This window comes from Cynoglossus semilaevis, chromosome 12, assembly GCF_000523025.1.
Source record: "Cynoglossus semilaevis isolate Cse_v1.0 chromosome 12, Cse_v1.0, whole genome shotgun sequence".
NCBI classification, from domain to species: domain Eukaryota; kingdom Metazoa; phylum Chordata; class Actinopteri; order Pleuronectiformes; family Cynoglossidae; genus Cynoglossus; species Cynoglossus semilaevis.
The window spans coordinates 8,752,964-8,771,391 of record NC_024318.1 but is presented as its reverse complement, the minus strand read 5'-3'; the positions used below and the strand labels follow the sequence as shown (position 1 = coordinate 8,771,391).

General features: G+C 43.2%; 2 protein-coding genes across 2 annotated transcripts in view; one reads left to right on the top strand and one right to left on the bottom strand.

Moving 5' to 3' along the window:
- Positions 1-14,409, top strand: part of jag1b (jagged canonical Notch ligand 1b) — a 106,267-nt gene extending 91,858 nt beyond the window's left edge. Inside the window, exons 7-27 of the mRNA XM_008321926.3 lie at positions 2,356-2,486; positions 2,579-2,698; positions 3,929-4,042; positions 4,121-4,234; positions 4,393-4,506; positions 4,940-4,986; positions 5,415-5,588; positions 6,037-6,187; positions 7,052-7,216; positions 7,320-7,433; positions 7,549-7,662; positions 7,844-7,957; positions 8,391-8,507; positions 9,209-9,236; positions 9,658-9,743; positions 10,287-10,400; positions 10,491-10,600; positions 11,466-11,705; positions 12,233-12,370; positions 12,613-12,754; positions 13,563-14,409. Of these exons, the coding sequence (XP_008320148.1) occupies positions 2,356-2,486; positions 2,579-2,698; positions 3,929-4,042; positions 4,121-4,234; positions 4,393-4,506; positions 4,940-4,986; positions 5,415-5,588; positions 6,037-6,187; positions 7,052-7,216; positions 7,320-7,433; positions 7,549-7,662; positions 7,844-7,957; positions 8,391-8,507; positions 9,209-9,236; positions 9,658-9,743; positions 10,287-10,400; positions 10,491-10,600; positions 11,466-11,705; positions 12,233-12,370; positions 12,613-12,754; positions 13,563-14,032 (2,917 nt within the window). The 3' untranslated portion in view covers positions 14,033-14,409. The remainder of the gene's footprint in view (positions 1-2,355; positions 2,487-2,578; positions 2,699-3,928; positions 4,043-4,120; positions 4,235-4,392; positions 4,507-4,939; positions 4,987-5,414; positions 5,589-6,036; positions 6,188-7,051; positions 7,217-7,319; positions 7,434-7,548; positions 7,663-7,843; positions 7,958-8,390; positions 8,508-9,208; positions 9,237-9,657; positions 9,744-10,286; positions 10,401-10,490; positions 10,601-11,465; positions 11,706-12,232; positions 12,371-12,612; positions 12,755-13,562) is intronic.
- On the bottom strand, positions 7,807-18,388 carry slx4ip (SLX4 interacting protein). The gene is made up of 3 exons (XM_025060539.1): positions 17,779-18,388; positions 17,022-17,683; positions 7,807-7,946 (listed from the first exon to the last, which is right to left on the bottom strand). Exons 1-2 carry the CDS (start codon positions 17,970-17,972, stop codon positions 17,035-17,037), a joined length of 843 nt encoding a protein of 280 aa, XP_024916307.1. The 5' UTR covers positions 17,973-18,388; the 3' UTR covers positions 7,807-7,946; positions 17,022-17,034.
- Between the last annotated feature and the right edge of the window lie 40 nt (positions 18,389-18,428).

Sequence of the window (18,428 nt, the reverse complement as noted above, 5' to 3'; positions counted from 1 at the left end):
ATATATATATATATATATATGATATAACCAGAACAGTGATGATCAGGCTCGTTCCTTTACTGCACCATCTTGTTGTTTTTCCCATGCTTTTGACATCATCAGGTGTCTTGAATGTGCTTGTGAGGCCACTGGCAGAACAAGAGGTTGAATTGCTTTTGTCTCAGTGCAGGTGTGGCTGTATTTGAAGATCTGGGTTGAAATGTTTATATGCAGTTTGTCTGCCAACAAAGTGTCCAAGCAAGCTCTACTACTGTTGTAGCTGTAGTTCTTTCCCATCGTTGGGCTCTTCAGCTATGCTAAATAATGAATTGCAGTATGGTGCAGGCTAGATCAGACATTGCCTAATTATGTTCTGTGGGATTTCCTTGTGGCTGGAGGCTTTTTAATAATTCTTTCAGGTTTTATTCTTTATACCAGCGAAAAAAAGAGCCATTTAATTAATTAAAAGAGGTTCACGTAATAAAAAAAGGAATTTGCAACATTGCAGTTAAATCCTATCCATCCACAAAGTCATAAAGAGGCTTGTTTTTATGTTAAAGATGTTAATCTTCTCTGTATCAGGGGCAATACACAATGTAATGTCAAATTTTCCAGTAATTTGTGTGGGTAATAATGATTTTGGACCCTGCCGGGGAATCCTACTCTGCTTCTCATGAAGAGGATTAGCACACTTTTAAGAATAGCCCCTTTAATCACAGACTGAGGTTTACTTAAACACAGCGTTTATTTTTACAGTCCATCCGTTTCTTGGGGCTAATCAGTGCACTGCTCCCCGGAGGCATAGTTAGTTTCCTGTCTCTTGGCTCCACTGCAGCAACTGTATCACCACTTCACAACCTTGTAAAGAGCGGCCTTATCAGTCACACAAGATTGCTGTCTTAATTATGAAGCCCAAGGAGAAAAGGGCAGCATTATCAGCATAATTATGGACCAGGACATTTCGGTGGTCAGCAGGCTGCGTTCCCCTCATCAGCCTTGGGGCGAAAGCAATGACTCCTGACTCATGAGAACCAAGTTGAGCAGCAGTGCATCAGCAAAGAAGGCTGAACACTCATCTCTGCGAAGATGTCACTGCTGCCAAACCACAGGCAGAGTGTTGTTAAAGGGAGCGTCTGGCCGCATGCTAATGTTAGCTGTGCTAAAGGTCCCATTGGAACTGTAATTTAGTGTTTTGTTTTTTTCTCTTTGGTACAATGCTAAATACTGCTCAGTTTCCCCATCTTCGTGCATTGTTTAAAAACTCTTGCGTAAACACTCGGCTTCTTAAGATTCATTTGTGGTCTTTAAAGACGCAGCTCTGTTGTGAGAATACGGCCTCTTTGTTTGTTTCATTTGTACAAGTGTCAGGTTGTATATGCTGGAGTGGATTCCATCAGAAACAGATTATTAGTTTTTGCTGCTGATGCAGTGAAAGTTAAGTTTAATTTAAACACTTCCTGTAGAAGGGTTGGCATTAAGCCTACCTTGAGCCTATTGGGTCTGGATGAGCTATTAGCTAGTTAGCTTGCAAAGGCCTCTTCTGTCGAACAAATGTACTTTTTGTATCTTTTTTTCTGTGTATTTGGTTATGTTTTTATTAGTGCTTATAATTTTTATGATATACGACTCACTGAGCCCAGAGGGTCTGCTGGCCTTCTGTTGGTTTAAAAAAAATAAGCAAAAAAACTTTTATATCCAGAGGATAAAAGTGGAGGATTTCATGTTTTGTAGAACTGCTAAATATAACTAAAAGCTAAATTGATTAGGTTTCAATTGAACTTTGTACTAAGGCTCTATTTTAATTTGCATACCTCCTAAAAAAAAGTGTTCTAAGCCTGAAAGGTCCTTTAAATACTTTGTAGTATTACCTTCTGTAATAAAATAAAAATAAAATTCAAAAATGATAAAAAAATACAATGAACTTTTCTCATATGACAGTGTAACATATCTGTGTATAGTTATTATTATTATTATTATTTTGCCTTTGGCACTCAATATAATAACACTAGGTATTGATATATTGTATTGACATGTAAGCTGTTGTTGTGGTTGTAATGTTATTTAAGAGTAGATACCAGCACTCCCTGATCTTGGAGTCAGACCAAAACACTAATTTGTGCTGCTTTTGTTTCTTTAATGCCAAAGGTAAGTTGTTGTAGCAGGCACAGTACATTAAGAACAAATTGAAATATTTCTCTGATATTTCTACAGCTTTGTTTATATCCATATAGACATTTATATAAATACATTTAGTTATTAAATAGTTATTAATTAGTTGGAAGTTGGGATTGGAAATATTCTGGCCTGGTTAGAATTAATAAATTGTATTATATAGTGCAGGTGAAGCTGATGTCATGTGTTGTGTGTGTGTGACAGGTGCCTCTATGGCTGGCAGGGCCAGTACTGTGACAAATGCATCCCTCATCCAGGATGTGTGCACGGCACATGTGTGGAGCCCTGGCAGTGTCTATGTGACACCAACTGGGGCGGCCACCTTTGTGACAAAGGTATATTCTACTTTCTGTCGATGCTGTGGCAGGTTAGCTGTGATGTGTTAAACACTAGCCTAAATGTTTCTGCCAAACACACTTCTTTACAGATCTGAACTACTGTGGCACTCACCAGCCCTGCTTGAATGGAGGGACATGTATCAACACAGGACCTGACAAGTACCAGTGTACATGTGCGGATGGTTATTCTGGTGCCAACTGTGAGAGGGGTGAGTGACACCAAGATATTTGGCTCTTGTTCCTAGTGTTTACAGTAAAGTCGGCTACATAAACCAGGTAATGTCAACACTATTAACAATGACTTTAAAGGTTTACTAATTTTCTTGTGAACTACAATGTGGAGTTTAAAGTACTGCAGAATTACACATGGTAGAAAATATTGGATTGGATTCAGTTCAATGTACTTAATTTCCTACACCAGTTGAGAACGTGCACTAATGTTAGAGCTAATTTAAAATAATCCATTTTCCATTGTTTGTCATCTGAATGGTTTTAAAAGTATGAATGTGATTATAAAAGGGAGCCTCTATTTAAAAGGGCAAAGGTGTTTCCATCTCTGTCATTGGAGAAGGTGGTAACTTGGCAGTAATTGGTTTCCACTCATCGTCACTGGCCTTTGAGTCAGGCCATCCGTGGGTTTAGAATTCGTCGGCTAGTCGTCCCTTCACTTCTCAGACACCACAGATATGGGTGTGGCATCCTAAGATTCAGCTGCTGTGGACACTTTACCATGGAGATGATGTTTTTTGTTCCTCATTAAATCTAAGCCTTGCCGGGTGCTGACAGCTTAACTGCAGAGATGTCAGGATACTGTGCCCTTCGTAACAGGAGGTCTGCAGACTAGGGGACACGTCGGGACACGTAACATAGAAGCCTCTGGTTACAAAGCCTTTCCTTCTCCCACCGGCTGTTTACCCAGAACTGTTCATTGACCACACCAACTGTCTAACTCCCAGAGTGAATAATTAATTTTTGATTCAGTTAGGATCCCCTCATTCTTAACTTCTTAGAGGAGCTCACTAACTGAAATACAGCCCCCCACACACACATGCACACATCACTCCCGCCACACTTTAATCTTCTGACGCCTTTTGAGAAGAAGAATGGCGGGGAGTCGGAGGGAAGTCACGGTGTGTTGGTCAGGTCAACATAGCATGAAAGATGATTTCCTGGCAGTGTGTTCTGCTGGGCAGCGAGTGTGAGTGTCTTTGGGAAAATTTGGGAAAGTTTAAGGACAAGAGAAAAGGAGGAGGGAGAATATTTTAAATGGGTGAGATTGTGGTCTTTAATGCAATAAATAAAAATGAAATTATAGACTTTGTTAATACACATGCTACACCTTTATCATCAACAGTTGAATTGTGCAAAATAAAAGTTTATTAATTGACTAAAGTGTATATTTGTGTGTCTGTATTTTAAACTGTCTTGTCATCCCCCAGCCGATCATGCCTGCCTGTCCAACCCCTGCTCTAATGGAGGGAGCTGTTCAGAAACCAGTCAAGGCTACGACTGTCTGTGTTTGCCCGGCTGGAGTGGCCCCTCCTGCACTATAAGTACGAATGTCACATCTTAATGGTTCATCATGTTGTGTTGTACCATTTTTGTGTAACCACCCTTGTGTTCATTCACAGATGTTGACGACTGCTCTCCAAACCCCTGTAACCATGGAGGTACCTGCCAGGACCTGGTCAATAGTTACAAATGTCACTGTCCCTCACAGTGGACGGGGAAAACGTGTTTGATAGGTGAGTCACCTGAGCTCCTCCACTCCCTTTTCTGACTTCACACCTGTCAGCAGCACATGCAACTGCAACTGCCACTAAGCTCTCTCTCTCTCTCTCCCTCCCTCTCTCTCCTCCCTCTCTCTCCTCCCTCTCTCTCCTCCCTCTCTCTCCTCCTTTAGATGCCAATGAATGTGATAGCAAGCCTTGTGTCAATGCAAACTCGTGCCGCAACCTGATTGGTGGATACTTCTGCGAGTGTGTCCCTGGTTGGATGGGGCAAAACTGCGACATCAGTGAGTAGGATGCTGTCAGCAGCAGCTGTGGAGTGGGACACCTGTCCAGCTTCTTCTACCCTTTTTTCACTCGTCTGTTAGAGCAGCCTGATTTTAATCTGTGCAAATAACATAAAGCAAAACATTGGCTGCCTTTTCCCTGCAGTATGATTTTCCTTGTACTATTGCCTTCCCCGTGTGTGGCCAAGGCCAGCTATGGTGATTAGAGGTGACTCCAAACAATCCGAGCACTAGTTTCACTTGGCAGCAGACAGTATTGCACAATACTCCATGTTGCCCTCACTCTGCAGCCACAGTACCCAGCTCTCACTGAGCTCTCCTTAGATCTTGAGCTGACAGTGTTTTTAAAGGCCCCTATCATGGGAAACATAAAGCATAGACTTTTTTTCAGTCATGTTGCCCAGAATTAATCTTGATTTGTTTTCTTGTGTAGATATAAACGACTGCAAGGACCAGTGCCAAAATGGAGGAACTTGTAAGGTGTGTGTTTGGTTCTGAGTGTAACAATCTTTTTCTAACTTTGTTTTGTTTGTTTATGTTGTGATATATCTCTTATTTTGTTTTTTCTTTTAATCCTGGTAAATTTACTGTGGACTGTTTTTGTTCTCATTGAAATTATTGTGGAATTCCTCTGTGAAATCAAACCTGGGGGCAGTAGGTTCAGAAGGTTCACCAAGGGAGGGACATAAGAGATTTTTTGACGATGGTGGATTGAATTACAGTAAACATTATTGTGTTGAACCTGGGCCAGGAAAATGTGTTGAAATGAATGTAGAGGTGATGATTTTCCTCCAAGATCATTGCAGCTCCACTCTTGACCTTACTTGCATTCTGTTCAGTCATTTAAAGTGTCCTTGTTAAAGACCCCCACCCTGTGAAAACTACTGACTTTGATTTCCATCTCCTAGGACTTGGTAAATGGTTATCGTTGCTTATGCCCCCCTGGTTTCACTGGTGAGCACTGTGAGAGAGACATTGATGAGTGCTCCACCTCGCCATGTCTGAACGGCGGCCGCTGTCAGGATGAAGTAAATGGCTTCCAGTGCCTGTGTCTGGCTGGCTTCTCAGGAAATCTCTGCCAGGTAAGGCCAGACTCCCACCACCATCCCACACAAAATTAGGCCCACATCCATCCATGCTCCCTGCAAAAATTTAGCATCTTTTAGGCCTGTATGCCACCCCCCTTCTCTCCCTGCTGCCAGCATTGCTGTATCACTGGGTTTGCCGTAAAGTTTTCCTACCCCACCCTTTAAAAGGCTGCTGTTCCCTTGTCCTTCTTAAAAATGGCTGCTTTGTTAAAGCTGCTCCTGGCTACAGTTGGATACATTCCTTAGTGCTGAAGCCCAGACTCAGAGGACAGCTCCTATGTCTCTGACTTGTTTTTCCCCCTTCCTCAAAGCGCAATGCGTGTGTTATTTCCTGGCACAGCCAGCAGGGAGGATGCTGTGGGTTTCACTCTGTTTAGTGTAGCAGAAAACCATGTCAGCTATCAGGTTCTCAGCTCTCACTTTAATATCTCTGCTGCCATAGCTGGATATCGATTACTGCTTGCCTAACCCGTGTCAGAATGGAGCAGCCTGCTTCAACCTGGCCACAGACTACTACTGTGCATGTCCAGAGGATTACGAGGGGAAAAACTGCTCCCACCTCAAGGACCACTGCCGCACCACGACGTGTAAAGGTACGTGTCCCGCAGGCCTTCACCAGGTTTCTGCTCTTTGTGATTTTCCCAGAGTGTTTTCTAAAACACAAGGTCAGGTGGTAATCATTTGTCCACAACCTTTAACCACATTTCCCCAGAGAGTAATATCACTTACACTTATGTTCTTGGCCAAGGTGAGCAGTTATTTTGGAGGTGGAAATGGGGGGGTAGATTCCTTGATGGCTGCCCCCTAAATCTACGCGGCTAAGTCGTTCCAATGATTATTCCCTTTTCTGAGTTTGCAGAAAATCTGGCAAAAGCCTGATAGCACTGTGTGTGTTCTTTATAATGACTTGGTGGGCTACCCCACTTTTTTTTTCTTCTTTCAATGAGCACACTCATTTTTTTCTGTGCATGTACATGAAATAGAGTGGACCAACCAGGGAGTGAGATACCAGACGGTGAGGTTCTCTGTGCCATTGGCAAGAACAAAAGTGATTACAGGGGAAAACCTTAACCCGATCAGATGGGGAAAGGATCGTATTTTAGTCTGACAAGGATTAATCCTAATTGCTTGTGAAAGCAGTGTAATGTACTGCAGTATCTCCTGTTACTTCATTTCTTTTCATATCTTTCACTGAAATGTTCCCTTTATCTAAGTGAAAGGGTTTCTTTAACGTGGTCGGCACTGCGTGGCAGCACTGTGCTGCTGTTTCTCACACAGTGGTTGGATATAATGTCTTCTTGAGTAATGACTTCTTGATGGTCATATAAATTATTTGATACCAAGGATAAGATCCCTATTCATCCTTTTACCTGCAGGGCACAAACAGCTTTTTTGTGATGACGAACAAACAGGCTCTTCCAGTTGTTTTGCAGCCTAACTGTCTCTCCTCTTTACAGTGATCGACAGCTGCACGGTAGCTGTGGCATCCAACAGCACACCAGGAGGAGAGCGTTACATTTCCTCAAATGTGTGTGGACCTCACGGCCAGTGCCGAAGCCAGGCTGGGGGCCAGTTCAGCTGTGAATGTCAGGAGGGCTTCAGGGGCACCTACTGTCACGAGAGTAAGGTTTCACACGTAAAACAGACAAATCAAGACTGTCAAAAGAAACCAAAAAACTAATTTAATTTTTTTTATTTGCCACTATTTCTTTTGGGCAATTTCAGATATAAATGACTGTGAGAGTAATCCATGTCGAAATGGAGGTACCTGCATTGACAAAGTCAGCGTGTATCAGTGCATATGCGGCGATGGCTGGGAAGGTGACCACTGTGAAATCAGTAAGTGGGGCTTGTACTGCTGCAGATGACCTCATGTGAGGGTCAAACCCACATGTCAACATACAGGTCTGGTGTGTTGCATGTAAATCACTCTCATGTCCGATGTCTCCACCAGACATAGATGACTGCAGCACCAACCCCTGTCATAATGGAGGGACATGTCGAGACCTGGTGACTGACTTTTTTTGCGAGTGTAAAAATGGCTGGAAGGGAAAGACATGCCACTCCCGTAAGAGTCCTTTTTCCTCTTTTTTTTCTTTGTTTTTCCACACCCAGGTAGTCTGTCTGTGCAGGCTGTTGGTATGTGCTTATAGCTGTACATAATTACCCCATCTATAGAGTGCATGTTTACTTGTGGCTCATGTAGGTGCAAATCTCAAAACAGTCCTTTTTTTAAATGTTCCCTTCAGGCGAAAGCCAATGTGATGAAGCCACGTGCAACAATGGTGGCACCTGCCATGACGAGGGCAATGCGTTCCAATGCAAGTGTTCGCCAGGATGGGAGGGGACGACCTGCAACATAGGTGAGACACAGAGTTATGGTTGCTTTGTCAGGTTCTCCTTTTCACATACACACTCACACATGCTCAGAGAGACAACTAAATAAAATAAATGTGTTGTGAGAGCGATCCATCTTGTCCTGGATATTAATCAGGTCTGTCAGATCAGCGAGGTCAACAAACCGTTTTATCCTCTTACTCTGTCATCACTTCCTCTCCCACCTCGCCCACTACACCCACTCCTATGAGCGCTGACAGAAATCTGCTTAAAATCAATGATTACACTGACAATTCACTACAAAGTCAGTGGAATGTACATTTCCTGAGGAAAAAAAGAAGAAAAAAAAGCAGCTTTTAATAAAAGGCTGCAGCAGCACTGAGGATTTCCCCCTCTGTGGTTTAGGATTTCACTGATAATTTCTGATTGTTTTTCCCTGTTCTCCTTTATTATCTGTAGCCAAAAACTCAAGTTGTCTTCCCAACCCATGTGAGAATGGAGGCACATGTGTGGTAACTGGGGAGTCATTCACCTGCGTCTGCAAAGAAGGCTGGGAGGGTCCCACGTGCACACAGAGTAAGTGCTGTTTGAAGGCCAGTGGTAAGAGGGGGGAACAGTGGACATTTATCGCCGTTCAATGATGATAAACCTCCCTTCATCTCAGTGCAAAGGTGAACTCCTGCATCTGATAAAATCTGACTCTAGATTTGTACCATTTTTTTTTTTTCCTTTTTAACTTTTTCATCCCTCACCGGCTGCTGTCGTTCATGAGGGGAGACAGAACAGGAGGAGGCGGAGGAGGGAGAAAGGCTGAGGAAAGTGGAGACAGATGTTTCTTCCACCTCCCCTTCTTCCTCCTCCAACACACTCCACGCTCCAGCCGTTGCATTCTTGTCCAAACAGCGATATGTCTGCTTGTTCTACAGCCCTCCTTCATTTCCCTGGGATTTCTGCCCTGAACGCGTGTTCTCCCAAACATAAAATTTCCCGTTAGCCGAGGCAGGAACCTGGGTTTTTAAAAAGGCTGTATTTTCTCATGTTATGTTCAAATATTCAAGTATTTGAACGTATTATGACTAGGGCCTGGAGTGAGGGTCGGCTCAGTTGTTTGCACTTTGTGTTTAATAAGGCATCGTAATCAGTTGAGGCCATACTCGTCCAACATGCCTCTGCTCACGCAAGCTCAGACGTGCTCCTCGTTATGTGCAATAAACATTTGTAGATGAGAGTGAGACTCTGACTCTGTTTTATTCACTTTTCATTTCTTTTTCTTACAGACACAAATGACTGCAGTCCCCACCCATGGTAAGTGAATTTGGACTGCAAACAGTCTTTTTTTGTTTTGTTTGTTTGTTTCTGTCCGTCATAGTTTCTCACCTGCAGGCTTTACTGCTTTTCTTACCATATCCTCCCTGAGAACTAGGCATACACCCTTCTTTGTCATTCCAGGGAATGCAGTCATCAAACCCTTTACTGTCAACTCCCTGACATGGCTCTTATTTAGCCACATACCACAGGAGCTCACTCCCCAAATCCTTGCACTCTTGTCCAATAAAAAAACAGTCTGATTGCCATAATTGCTTTGAGGAATTTTATTGTAAGTTGACTACAAAGAGGATTTGTGTCTAGTGGTGTTTGATATAAAAGACATCAGCGCAAGTATCTTTGAACACCCTGAGATACTAACCTCGGCTCCTCCTCTTGTTTTGTTTTGTTTTTGTCACAGCTACAACAGTGGGACCTGTGTGGACGGTGATAACTGGTACCGTTGCGAGTGTGCCCCGGGCTTTGCCGGTCCAGACTGTCGCATCAGTGAGTATCAACTGATCTATTGTCCAAAAACGGCTTTTTCTCTGAAACATAAAAAGTCCCATTGGCCAATTATCTGTACACTCGGCTGCAGTCCAGACAGAGTCATTTTGGAGTCACCTCTGTGAGCCCTGCTGCTGTCCCCTGGGGTAGACCAGCCCAGCAGACTCAGCAGCACATCAGCCATACTCCCTGACACTGATTACACAGATTGTTTTCCCTCATAAAGGCTTTCAGATGGCCACATTCTTTACCATCACAAAGTCTTTGTTCTGCTAAGTCCGGCACCAAGTTCCCATCTGTCTGCTAATGATACTGCTTTAATAACGCTGCACTGAGCAAACGTGATTTGAAGCAAGTCAGCTTGTTTTGGTATTACCTGGTGTTTATATGCATCCTCTGTTGAAATAACACATGACCCTGGTGAATTTAGCCAAGGAATTAGATTTGTGTGCTGACTGCTTAACTCAATATTTGTGTGTCGTCTGGCTCTGCTCTTAACTTCGTGAAGGAGACGTCTCTTAACCCTCGCTCTCCTCCTGACAGATATTAATGAGTGCCAGTCTTCTCCCTGTGCCTTTGGCTCTACTTGCGTGGATGAGATCAACCGATATCGCTGCTTGTGTCCACCAGACAGGACCGGACTGCAGTGTCAGGACGGTGGGTCCTCACGAATGCAGTTATCAAGTCTAAGTCACCTGGCCGAGTTTGTCTGTATGTTTATTTTTTAATTGTCACCGCCTTCAACAGTTACAAGAAAACCTTGCACTGTTAACGGACACACCACCCCTGATGGAGTCAAATGGGACGAAGACTGCAACACATGTCAATGTTCCAACGGGAAGGTGGTGTGCACAAAGGTATGTGTGAACCACCTGAATGCAGACTCAAATATACAGTATTTAAAAATACGCTCAGAAAATCATCCCCTCAGATTTTCGTAGTCACAGGACATATTTAGTGGTGTGTTCATCTGCAAGGACAGCACCCTCTGTCTGTGTTTTTCTTTTCCTGTAGTCAGGATGCTTCTGGGACAAGATGTTGACCAGTAGAAAAATACACTTTTTAAAAGCAAAAGAAGGAGCAGCAGCTTTATTGGTTATTTTGTAAACATACAAATACACACAGTGATATAGCAGATGCCTGAAGTGGTGCTACTATTATCCTGCTCCAGTCACATGAACAACAGTGTCTTACACACAGCTCCCTAGGAAGAAAATGCATCATGGGCTGAAAATGATACAGGTCTATGAGGTACAGCTCCCACCAGTAATGTAGTCTGATGTGGGATTACAATAATAGCTGGGATTAGGGCAAGATTGTGTGTTTCACAGAGATGATGGAAGCAAATCCCTGGACATACACTGCAGAAATTAATCTTTTTTTTTTTTTAATGCTGCTGTAATCCCTGACTGAGAAAAGGCCTGAGTGTTGAACCTCTGCCATTTAATCCTTGTGCAGAAACATATGGAATGTTTGCCAAAAGCCTAAGACAAAAGTCAGATAAGAGTGTTGAACATTACACATGTGATGAATTCAGCTTCTAAACTTTATAAGTTCAGACTTGTCATCATTCACCAGCATCAGAATAATGTGATGAACAAATGCTTCTCCCTCCAGGTTTCAGATGTTGTCGTGTGTGATTCACTGTTGTGATGACTTTGAATTGAGATTATTTGTTTTTTTGTCAGTTTTGTAAATTAATCTGTGACGTTTCCTTTCCAGATGTGGTGCGGACCTCAGTCCTGCACACTGAGTTCTAAGGGCCAAGGTGGCTGCCCCTCCAGTCAGAGTTGCATCCCCATCAGGGAGGGCCACTGCTTTATCAAGCCCTGCCTGGACTTAGGAGAGTGCTGGCACTCCAACCCTCCCCCGCCTCTCCCTAAATGCCACCCCAGCTCTGGTTACCAGGACGACAGCTGTGCCAACATCACCTTCACCTTTAACAAGGAGATCATGTCCCCGGTGAGTTAGCTCAGCGACAAGGAGGGCGATGTTGAGCCACAGGGTCATTTTTCAAGCTAACCTTCACAACCGCAGTCAAATGAATTGGAAAAGCCAACCGTGACAGACGAGGGTTTCATGTACACCCAGCCAGTCTCTCTACAGCGAATTATAATAAAAACAAGTCAGCCATTCATATGTAATTCTTTGTTTGAAAAAAAAAAAAAGAAACAAACTTAAATACTTGTCTTTATTTAACTTTTGGTGAAAATCGGATCTAAATTTCAGCCACACTGCAAGATCCATTTAAGGAGCATATGGATTTGAGCTAACACTGGCGACTCTGTCAACACAGGATCAACTCTTGCCAATTGTCTAACAAGCATGACAGCAGATAGTGATGAATATAATGAGCCTGTGGTTTTTAATCCAAATAAGGTGGATCCAGACCAAAGAGCTCTCACCCTGCTGCCAGGATACAGGCCGGGCCGTCGCCCTGATTAACATCTTCATTTCCGCGTACGCTGACATTACTCTTATTTCCTCAGCAAATTCAGGGTTTGACTGTGGAGGGAGTGTGTAAGCAGCTGAGGCACTACGTGGTGAAGAATTTCTCCTTGGAGCATTCCGTGTCCATAACTTGTGACCCCTCATACTCAGCCAGCAACGAGATCCACGTCTGTATCGTAAGTACATTCTCTTTCCGTCAGTCTGCCACGTGTGTGTCTGCTGCTATTAACACATGCACTCAAAAAAATGTCCCTGTTGATTTATAACCTGCAGCGTGCTTTCTTTAACAGCTCTGAGATGGACTGGATTGGGTTTATAAAAGGGATTTTACTTTATTTGTCTTTAGAATAAATTGACACATAATGGGACAAGCTAATCTATTCTTTTTTCGTCTTTTTCATCTCTTTGGCTCTTGTAGTCAACAGGGGACCATCGCCTGGACCACAGCCCCATCAAAGAGATCACAGACAGGATAATCGACTTGGTTAGCAAACACAATGGGAACAACACCATAATCTCTGCCATTGCAGAAGTCCGTATGCCAAGCCCCAGCAAAACTGGTATGAACCACATCCAAACCCCTGCTTGTTGCTTCTTCAGTTATCCAGGCTTGTACACACTTGCTGTCTGTAGAAGTGGGTGGAGCATTGTTTTGTTTTGGGTTTTTTTTTTGGGGGGGGGGATGGAGTTAAGGATCAGATGTGATGGAGCCAAGCCCTAAGTATGAGAACATTGCAACAAAAAAAGTGTAAACGAATAAATACATTTTTAAAAAAGCTTCCCATCCCACACAACTGGACCTGCTCAGGTTTACCATTTCATGGCAGTTATTATGGAGATTAAAAAAAAACCTGCCAGGATTCCATTAGGAACCAGCAGAGCTCTTTGGCAACACTGTGATTGGCTGCTGCAGGGACTGGCTTATCTCGTAGTAAGACTCCTGCATGTGTCTACCATTTATCAACATGGTGACAGCAGACAGCCGCCACATCCAAACACAAGCCGCCTCCATCCTCTGTTCAGGACGTGGAGGTCAGGTTGCAACAGTTAAGGCATGCTAATGATTTCTGAAAACTTCACGTTACAATATCATCTAAACTGTGGTTTGTGGTCAGAATTGTTGGTTCTTTTTTTTTTACTTATATCATTGGTTGATCGGGGTGCTATCTTCTAGGCTGTCAAAAATTAACGTGTTTATTGCGTGAAGATTATTTAGATTTTAAAGCTAAGGTGAAATGTTGCACACTGTATATCGTTATACTCTATGTAGCCCATACATCTGCTGGGTATGGGCTACACGCGGTCGCTGTGGATTAATCACAGCTAGCTTTTGAGCAATTGGTGGTAATCTGTCTTCCCTTCCTTCAGACTACCTAGTACCGCTCCTGAGCTCCGTCTTCATTGTGATCTGGGTCCTGGTGCTGGTCTCTACACTGCTGTGGTGCATGCGTCGCCGGCGGAAGCAGGGCGGCCACAACGGGACGTCGGTCGCCGTCTCCGAGGACAACACCACCAACAATGTGAGGGAACAGCTCAACCAGATCAAGAATCCTATAGAGAAGCACGTGGGCCTCACGGTGGCCATAAAAGACTACGAAAACAAGAACTCCCTCATTGCCAAAATAAGGACAAACAGTCCCGAGGGGGACGAGGATGACAAGGAGAGGCACTTGCAGAAGAGCCGCTTTGCCAAACAGCCAGCATACACACTGGTGGAGAGGGACGAGAAGATGCCCATCTCCAACTCCACGTCCAAACACCCTAATTGGACTAATAAACAGGACAACAGAGACTTGGAGACGGCAAACAGCATAAACAGAATGGACTACATTGTATAGCAGACAGCTGTGTTGCTGTGCAACCAAGCCTCACGCCTTTGCACCCCGGTGGTGGGTGAAAACAGGGGAGCTTTCCGACATGTGCGGTTGGTAAAACTCTTCATGTCAGTTGTGATCCCACAGTATTTTTTTTTTCTTTCAGATATTCCCCGTGTTAATTTAAGTTTTGACAAGCTGGCTTACACTGGCAGTGACAGTTGCTTTGGTTGGCTGGAAACACAAGGCACTGGTAAACATTTCACTGTAGAAATAGTCGCAAAAAAAAAAACAAAATCAAAAAAAAAATCGTGTCTACATTTCATTTCCCCTTTTGTTTATGACTTCAGTGGACACAGAGGGGGGTCTCGGTGTAATTGTTTAACGATGACAAAAAAAAATCGGACATGTTCGACACTTGAGCTAAGTGTTTTTAGTGAGTGTTTGAATCCTTGGTAGTTCTGTTTTTTGAGAAAGTGCCTTTTCAGCTTTAGACTTCAGCAACTGTCAAATGAGAGAGAGGAAAAAAAACAAAGATCAACTTTATTATTTATTTTTATTTTCTGGGCGGGGCTGGGAGGGAAGGGTTCAAATGTCAGCAGTTGCTGCCAATATGAAGAATTTATGTCAATTTAGAACATGTAGATATGTACATTTTTTTTATTAATCATTGTGTATATTTGATTTATTAACTTAATAATCAAGAGCCTTAAGATATCATTCCGTTTTATTTATGTCTAGTTTGAAGGTTTTTGATAGCTGTGGAAGCCTACCATTCTTCCAGTGACTTTTTTTAATTAAATTCTATTAAAGCAAATTTTCAACAAAAATAGAGGCAGAAGACGGGCACTTTGGGCCTGATTTTTTTTTCTCTCATTTTTTTCTTCCACACAATTTACATTTCATTTTTGTGTTGCCAGGACCTTGATTGAAGGCAAGTGAGTTAAGGACAACAAGGAGTCATTAGCTGCTGCGGAGACGCACCACGGACATGGTGGCAGACATATTGCTTGCCGCTCTTGCTTTAAATACTTAAGGGAACAAAACAGCAGCCTTTTTTTTAGCAGCCTTTTTTTTTAACTCGACGACATATTTCAAAGTAAGTCACATCAATGGACACGCCAGAATTCCCATCTGCTTTAGTCAGCTAATATCATAAGCTAGACCACGAGTACTTGAATAGTAAGGGGGGGGGGCAATGGGAACACTGTAGAATCAGATCAAACACACTGCCTTCCTCTGTGAGAGTCTGCTTTTGTTTCTGTGCACATTACTTTTTTTTAATGAGGCTCTTAAAGACAAACATTTTTTTATCTCATTTGTTAATTCTTTGAGATCATGGCAACATTTTTGTCCTTTTTTTTTTCTCCCCCTTTTTTTCTTTTGACTTTCTTATGAACTTGAGAATTATGTGTTGATCTGGCAATATATTTTTGAAAGTTATATTTATTAAATATTTTGTATGAAAAGAGAATTAAAGTGTTCTTTTTCCTTCCGGACAGTGAGTGGAGCGTCTGTCGTGTGTGTGACACGTCAGGACAAACATGTCCGTGCAACCGACAGCTTTCTCATGCAGCTCTCGTGGGAACCGATGCCTGCCGTAGAGACAACACAAACATGAGCAAGGTCTATGTCCAAATGAGTTTACAGCCAATTACGTTGTTGCAAGCCTTCCCTGCATTAAGTCAATCCTGGAGACAAAAATACTCCTGGTCCTCATGATCCCCAGACAATGTCGCTCTTGTTGGTCCGGTTTGAGAGAACGGCTTAACTAAGACCTTTCATGCCATGACGGCTGAGATGCCTACATTAAGATGAATTGATTTTTTAAATGTACTCTTGTGCAAAATCGGCTTTAAAAGCATTAGATTCAAAGCAGGAGATTATCAACACCTTCTGAGAATAGAAGCCAGCTCTCATCTCTACTGATGTTTGCTAACAGTAGATTAGGACAGACTGACTAGTGTAACAGTAACCAGCGATGTTGAGACACGACACCTGCCTCCATCAACCTGGGTTATGCGAATGTCTAACCGTACACTGGAAATTAAGCCAGGTTTTTTGCAGAAAACATTTATTTGCCATTATAAAAATTTAAACGTCTATCATAGAGGGGAAAATAAATCAGGATTAATGCGTTCAGGCAACAATATGAATCACCCACAGTTAATGTTGGCTGCCCTCCTACCCCCACGCACACTGCAGCCGCTAGTCAACAAAAACACAACACTGCTCCACTGAGTGATGGTGCGATGACAGCCCACATTTTACTCCACCACATTAACCTGTGATGCTGCAGTCATCCCTTATAAAACAACTAATACTTCAAATGCCCCTCATACAGTACAACCGCGTACGTTTGGTCGGAGTTCAGTTTAAAAACTGACCGTAAAAAACCTCAAATTTACAGATGGATTTCAGATACTTAGCAACGGAGCGTAGAGCAAATAGGCTAAAATGAAAATCCAAGTACGAAAAAGACATTCCTTAAAAAAAAAAGTGTGATGAAATAAAAGTGGAAATAACAATCAATCACAGCAGAGCTTCAACTGGGGGAAACTGGACACTTTTCAGACACGTAGGAGCCAGCGCTTCAGACGGAGAGCCATGACGTACTGCACGGCTCCTGACTGTCTGAAATCCCCAATCTTCGACACAAAACCAAATCTAAACTTCAATTAAAGGTTTTTGACTTTCATTTGCAAGCCTCTCTTGACCACCAATACTTATGGGTGGAGGCACAGTCTGTTTCAAGTATTTGACAAAGTGTGGCTTATGTATCAATTGCAATAATATGTTTTACATTTGATATGTGTGTGTGTGTGTCTGTGTGTGTGTGTCTGTGTCTGTGTGTCTGTGTGTGTGCGCGTGCTGTCTGGGAGCTGTGTGTGAAGACAACACATGTACTAAATTGTGACACGTACAAACTGCAGTCATCTGAGGCGACTGCATGGGGTAAACATGTAGCCCGACACGATAGCATCTCTATCTCTGTGGCGTCAGACATACTCACTCGTGTCTCCCCCTCAGGACCTCTTCAGTCGTCGTAATCTAGAGGTTCTGGGCACACTCTCGTTCCCCTCCTCTGCGCGAGTGGATCTGGAACTAATAGAGCAGCCTGAGGATGCAGGCTTGACAGATAGGCCCCTCAGACTTGCGGCCAGCCTGTTTTGGTTTGTCTGTGCCGTGTTATTGCTTGTGAGGGGGAGCCTCTGGGCGCGTTTCCCTGGCGTAAGCAGCTCTACTTCCAGTGTGGTTTCTGTGCACTCCGAGACTGGGAAAGCCTTGGACTCTGCCTTGGCTTGGACCAGGGGAAGGGGTGGCAAAGGAAGAAGGTCATGCTTGGATGTTTGTGTCGAGCTCTCAGTGGAGTGAGTTTCAGCTGGAGCTCTTCCAAGACATGTCCTCTTGGTCCTCTGTGGTTGAGGGTCTTCCTCAGGGCTGCTCACTTGTAGCCTTTTGCTCTTGTTGGTTTCTCTTTCGTGTGAAACCAAGACTGAAGGAACAGTCTTCACCTGAGCCTTAGGTTCAGAGATAGCACTGGGACATGTCACCAGGGGGTCTGTCTCTGGGACAGTCCAAGTCTCTTTGTGACCTAATTCCTGTCTTTGTTCTTCAGGGGAGGCTCTCTGGTCAGCACGCTGCTGCTGCTGCTGGTCACTGGCTTGTTTGGTTCTGAAAGAGTCAAAAGGACAAGAGGATATGAACAGATACTCGAGTGTCCTCACTGGCTGATGGGCCTGGAAAGTTCTGCATTAGATCATACTCACATCTTTTGAAGCAGCGTCTTCTTTGTTTTCGTGGGGCTGTTTAAAGCCTCTTGGGTTTCTCCCACTCTGGAAAAATATTCTGATCGGCTTTGTTCACTCAGTTCAGTCTGGAGAGAGCAAACAGAATTGGTGTAAACAGAAAATATTATTCCTGGCATCGCAGGAAGGTTTGGATCCACACAGGCTGCTGTCATCAATCTAACATCATGATGGGACACTGAGGCCAAGACATAGCATAACAACTGCAGTCAAACATGAACATTGAGAGCCTGTTCACTCTGACATTCAGGAACTGTTGTTTTACTCTCTGCCATTGGACAAATAATGACGGAAGAGACTTGTTACACCAGGCTAGCTTAATAATGTCCAACAGCAACCACTTGAAAGGCTCTAATCAGCCACATGTCAAATATCGTAATGTATTTTTAATTGCCTTTGCAATGCTCAGCCTGAGGCAGAATGACTTCACGGTGAATCCATGCTGACACGTTGAAAGAACAATCACAGTCAGTGTATTATTAAGATGACAGAAGTTTTCTGATGTTAAATTACTAATTTTTACTCTCATTTGAAGCACTGTAATGAAAATATAGCGACAGACCATAAACATGGGAAAGGGAATATTTTTAGGCTATAGTAAGGCATGTTTT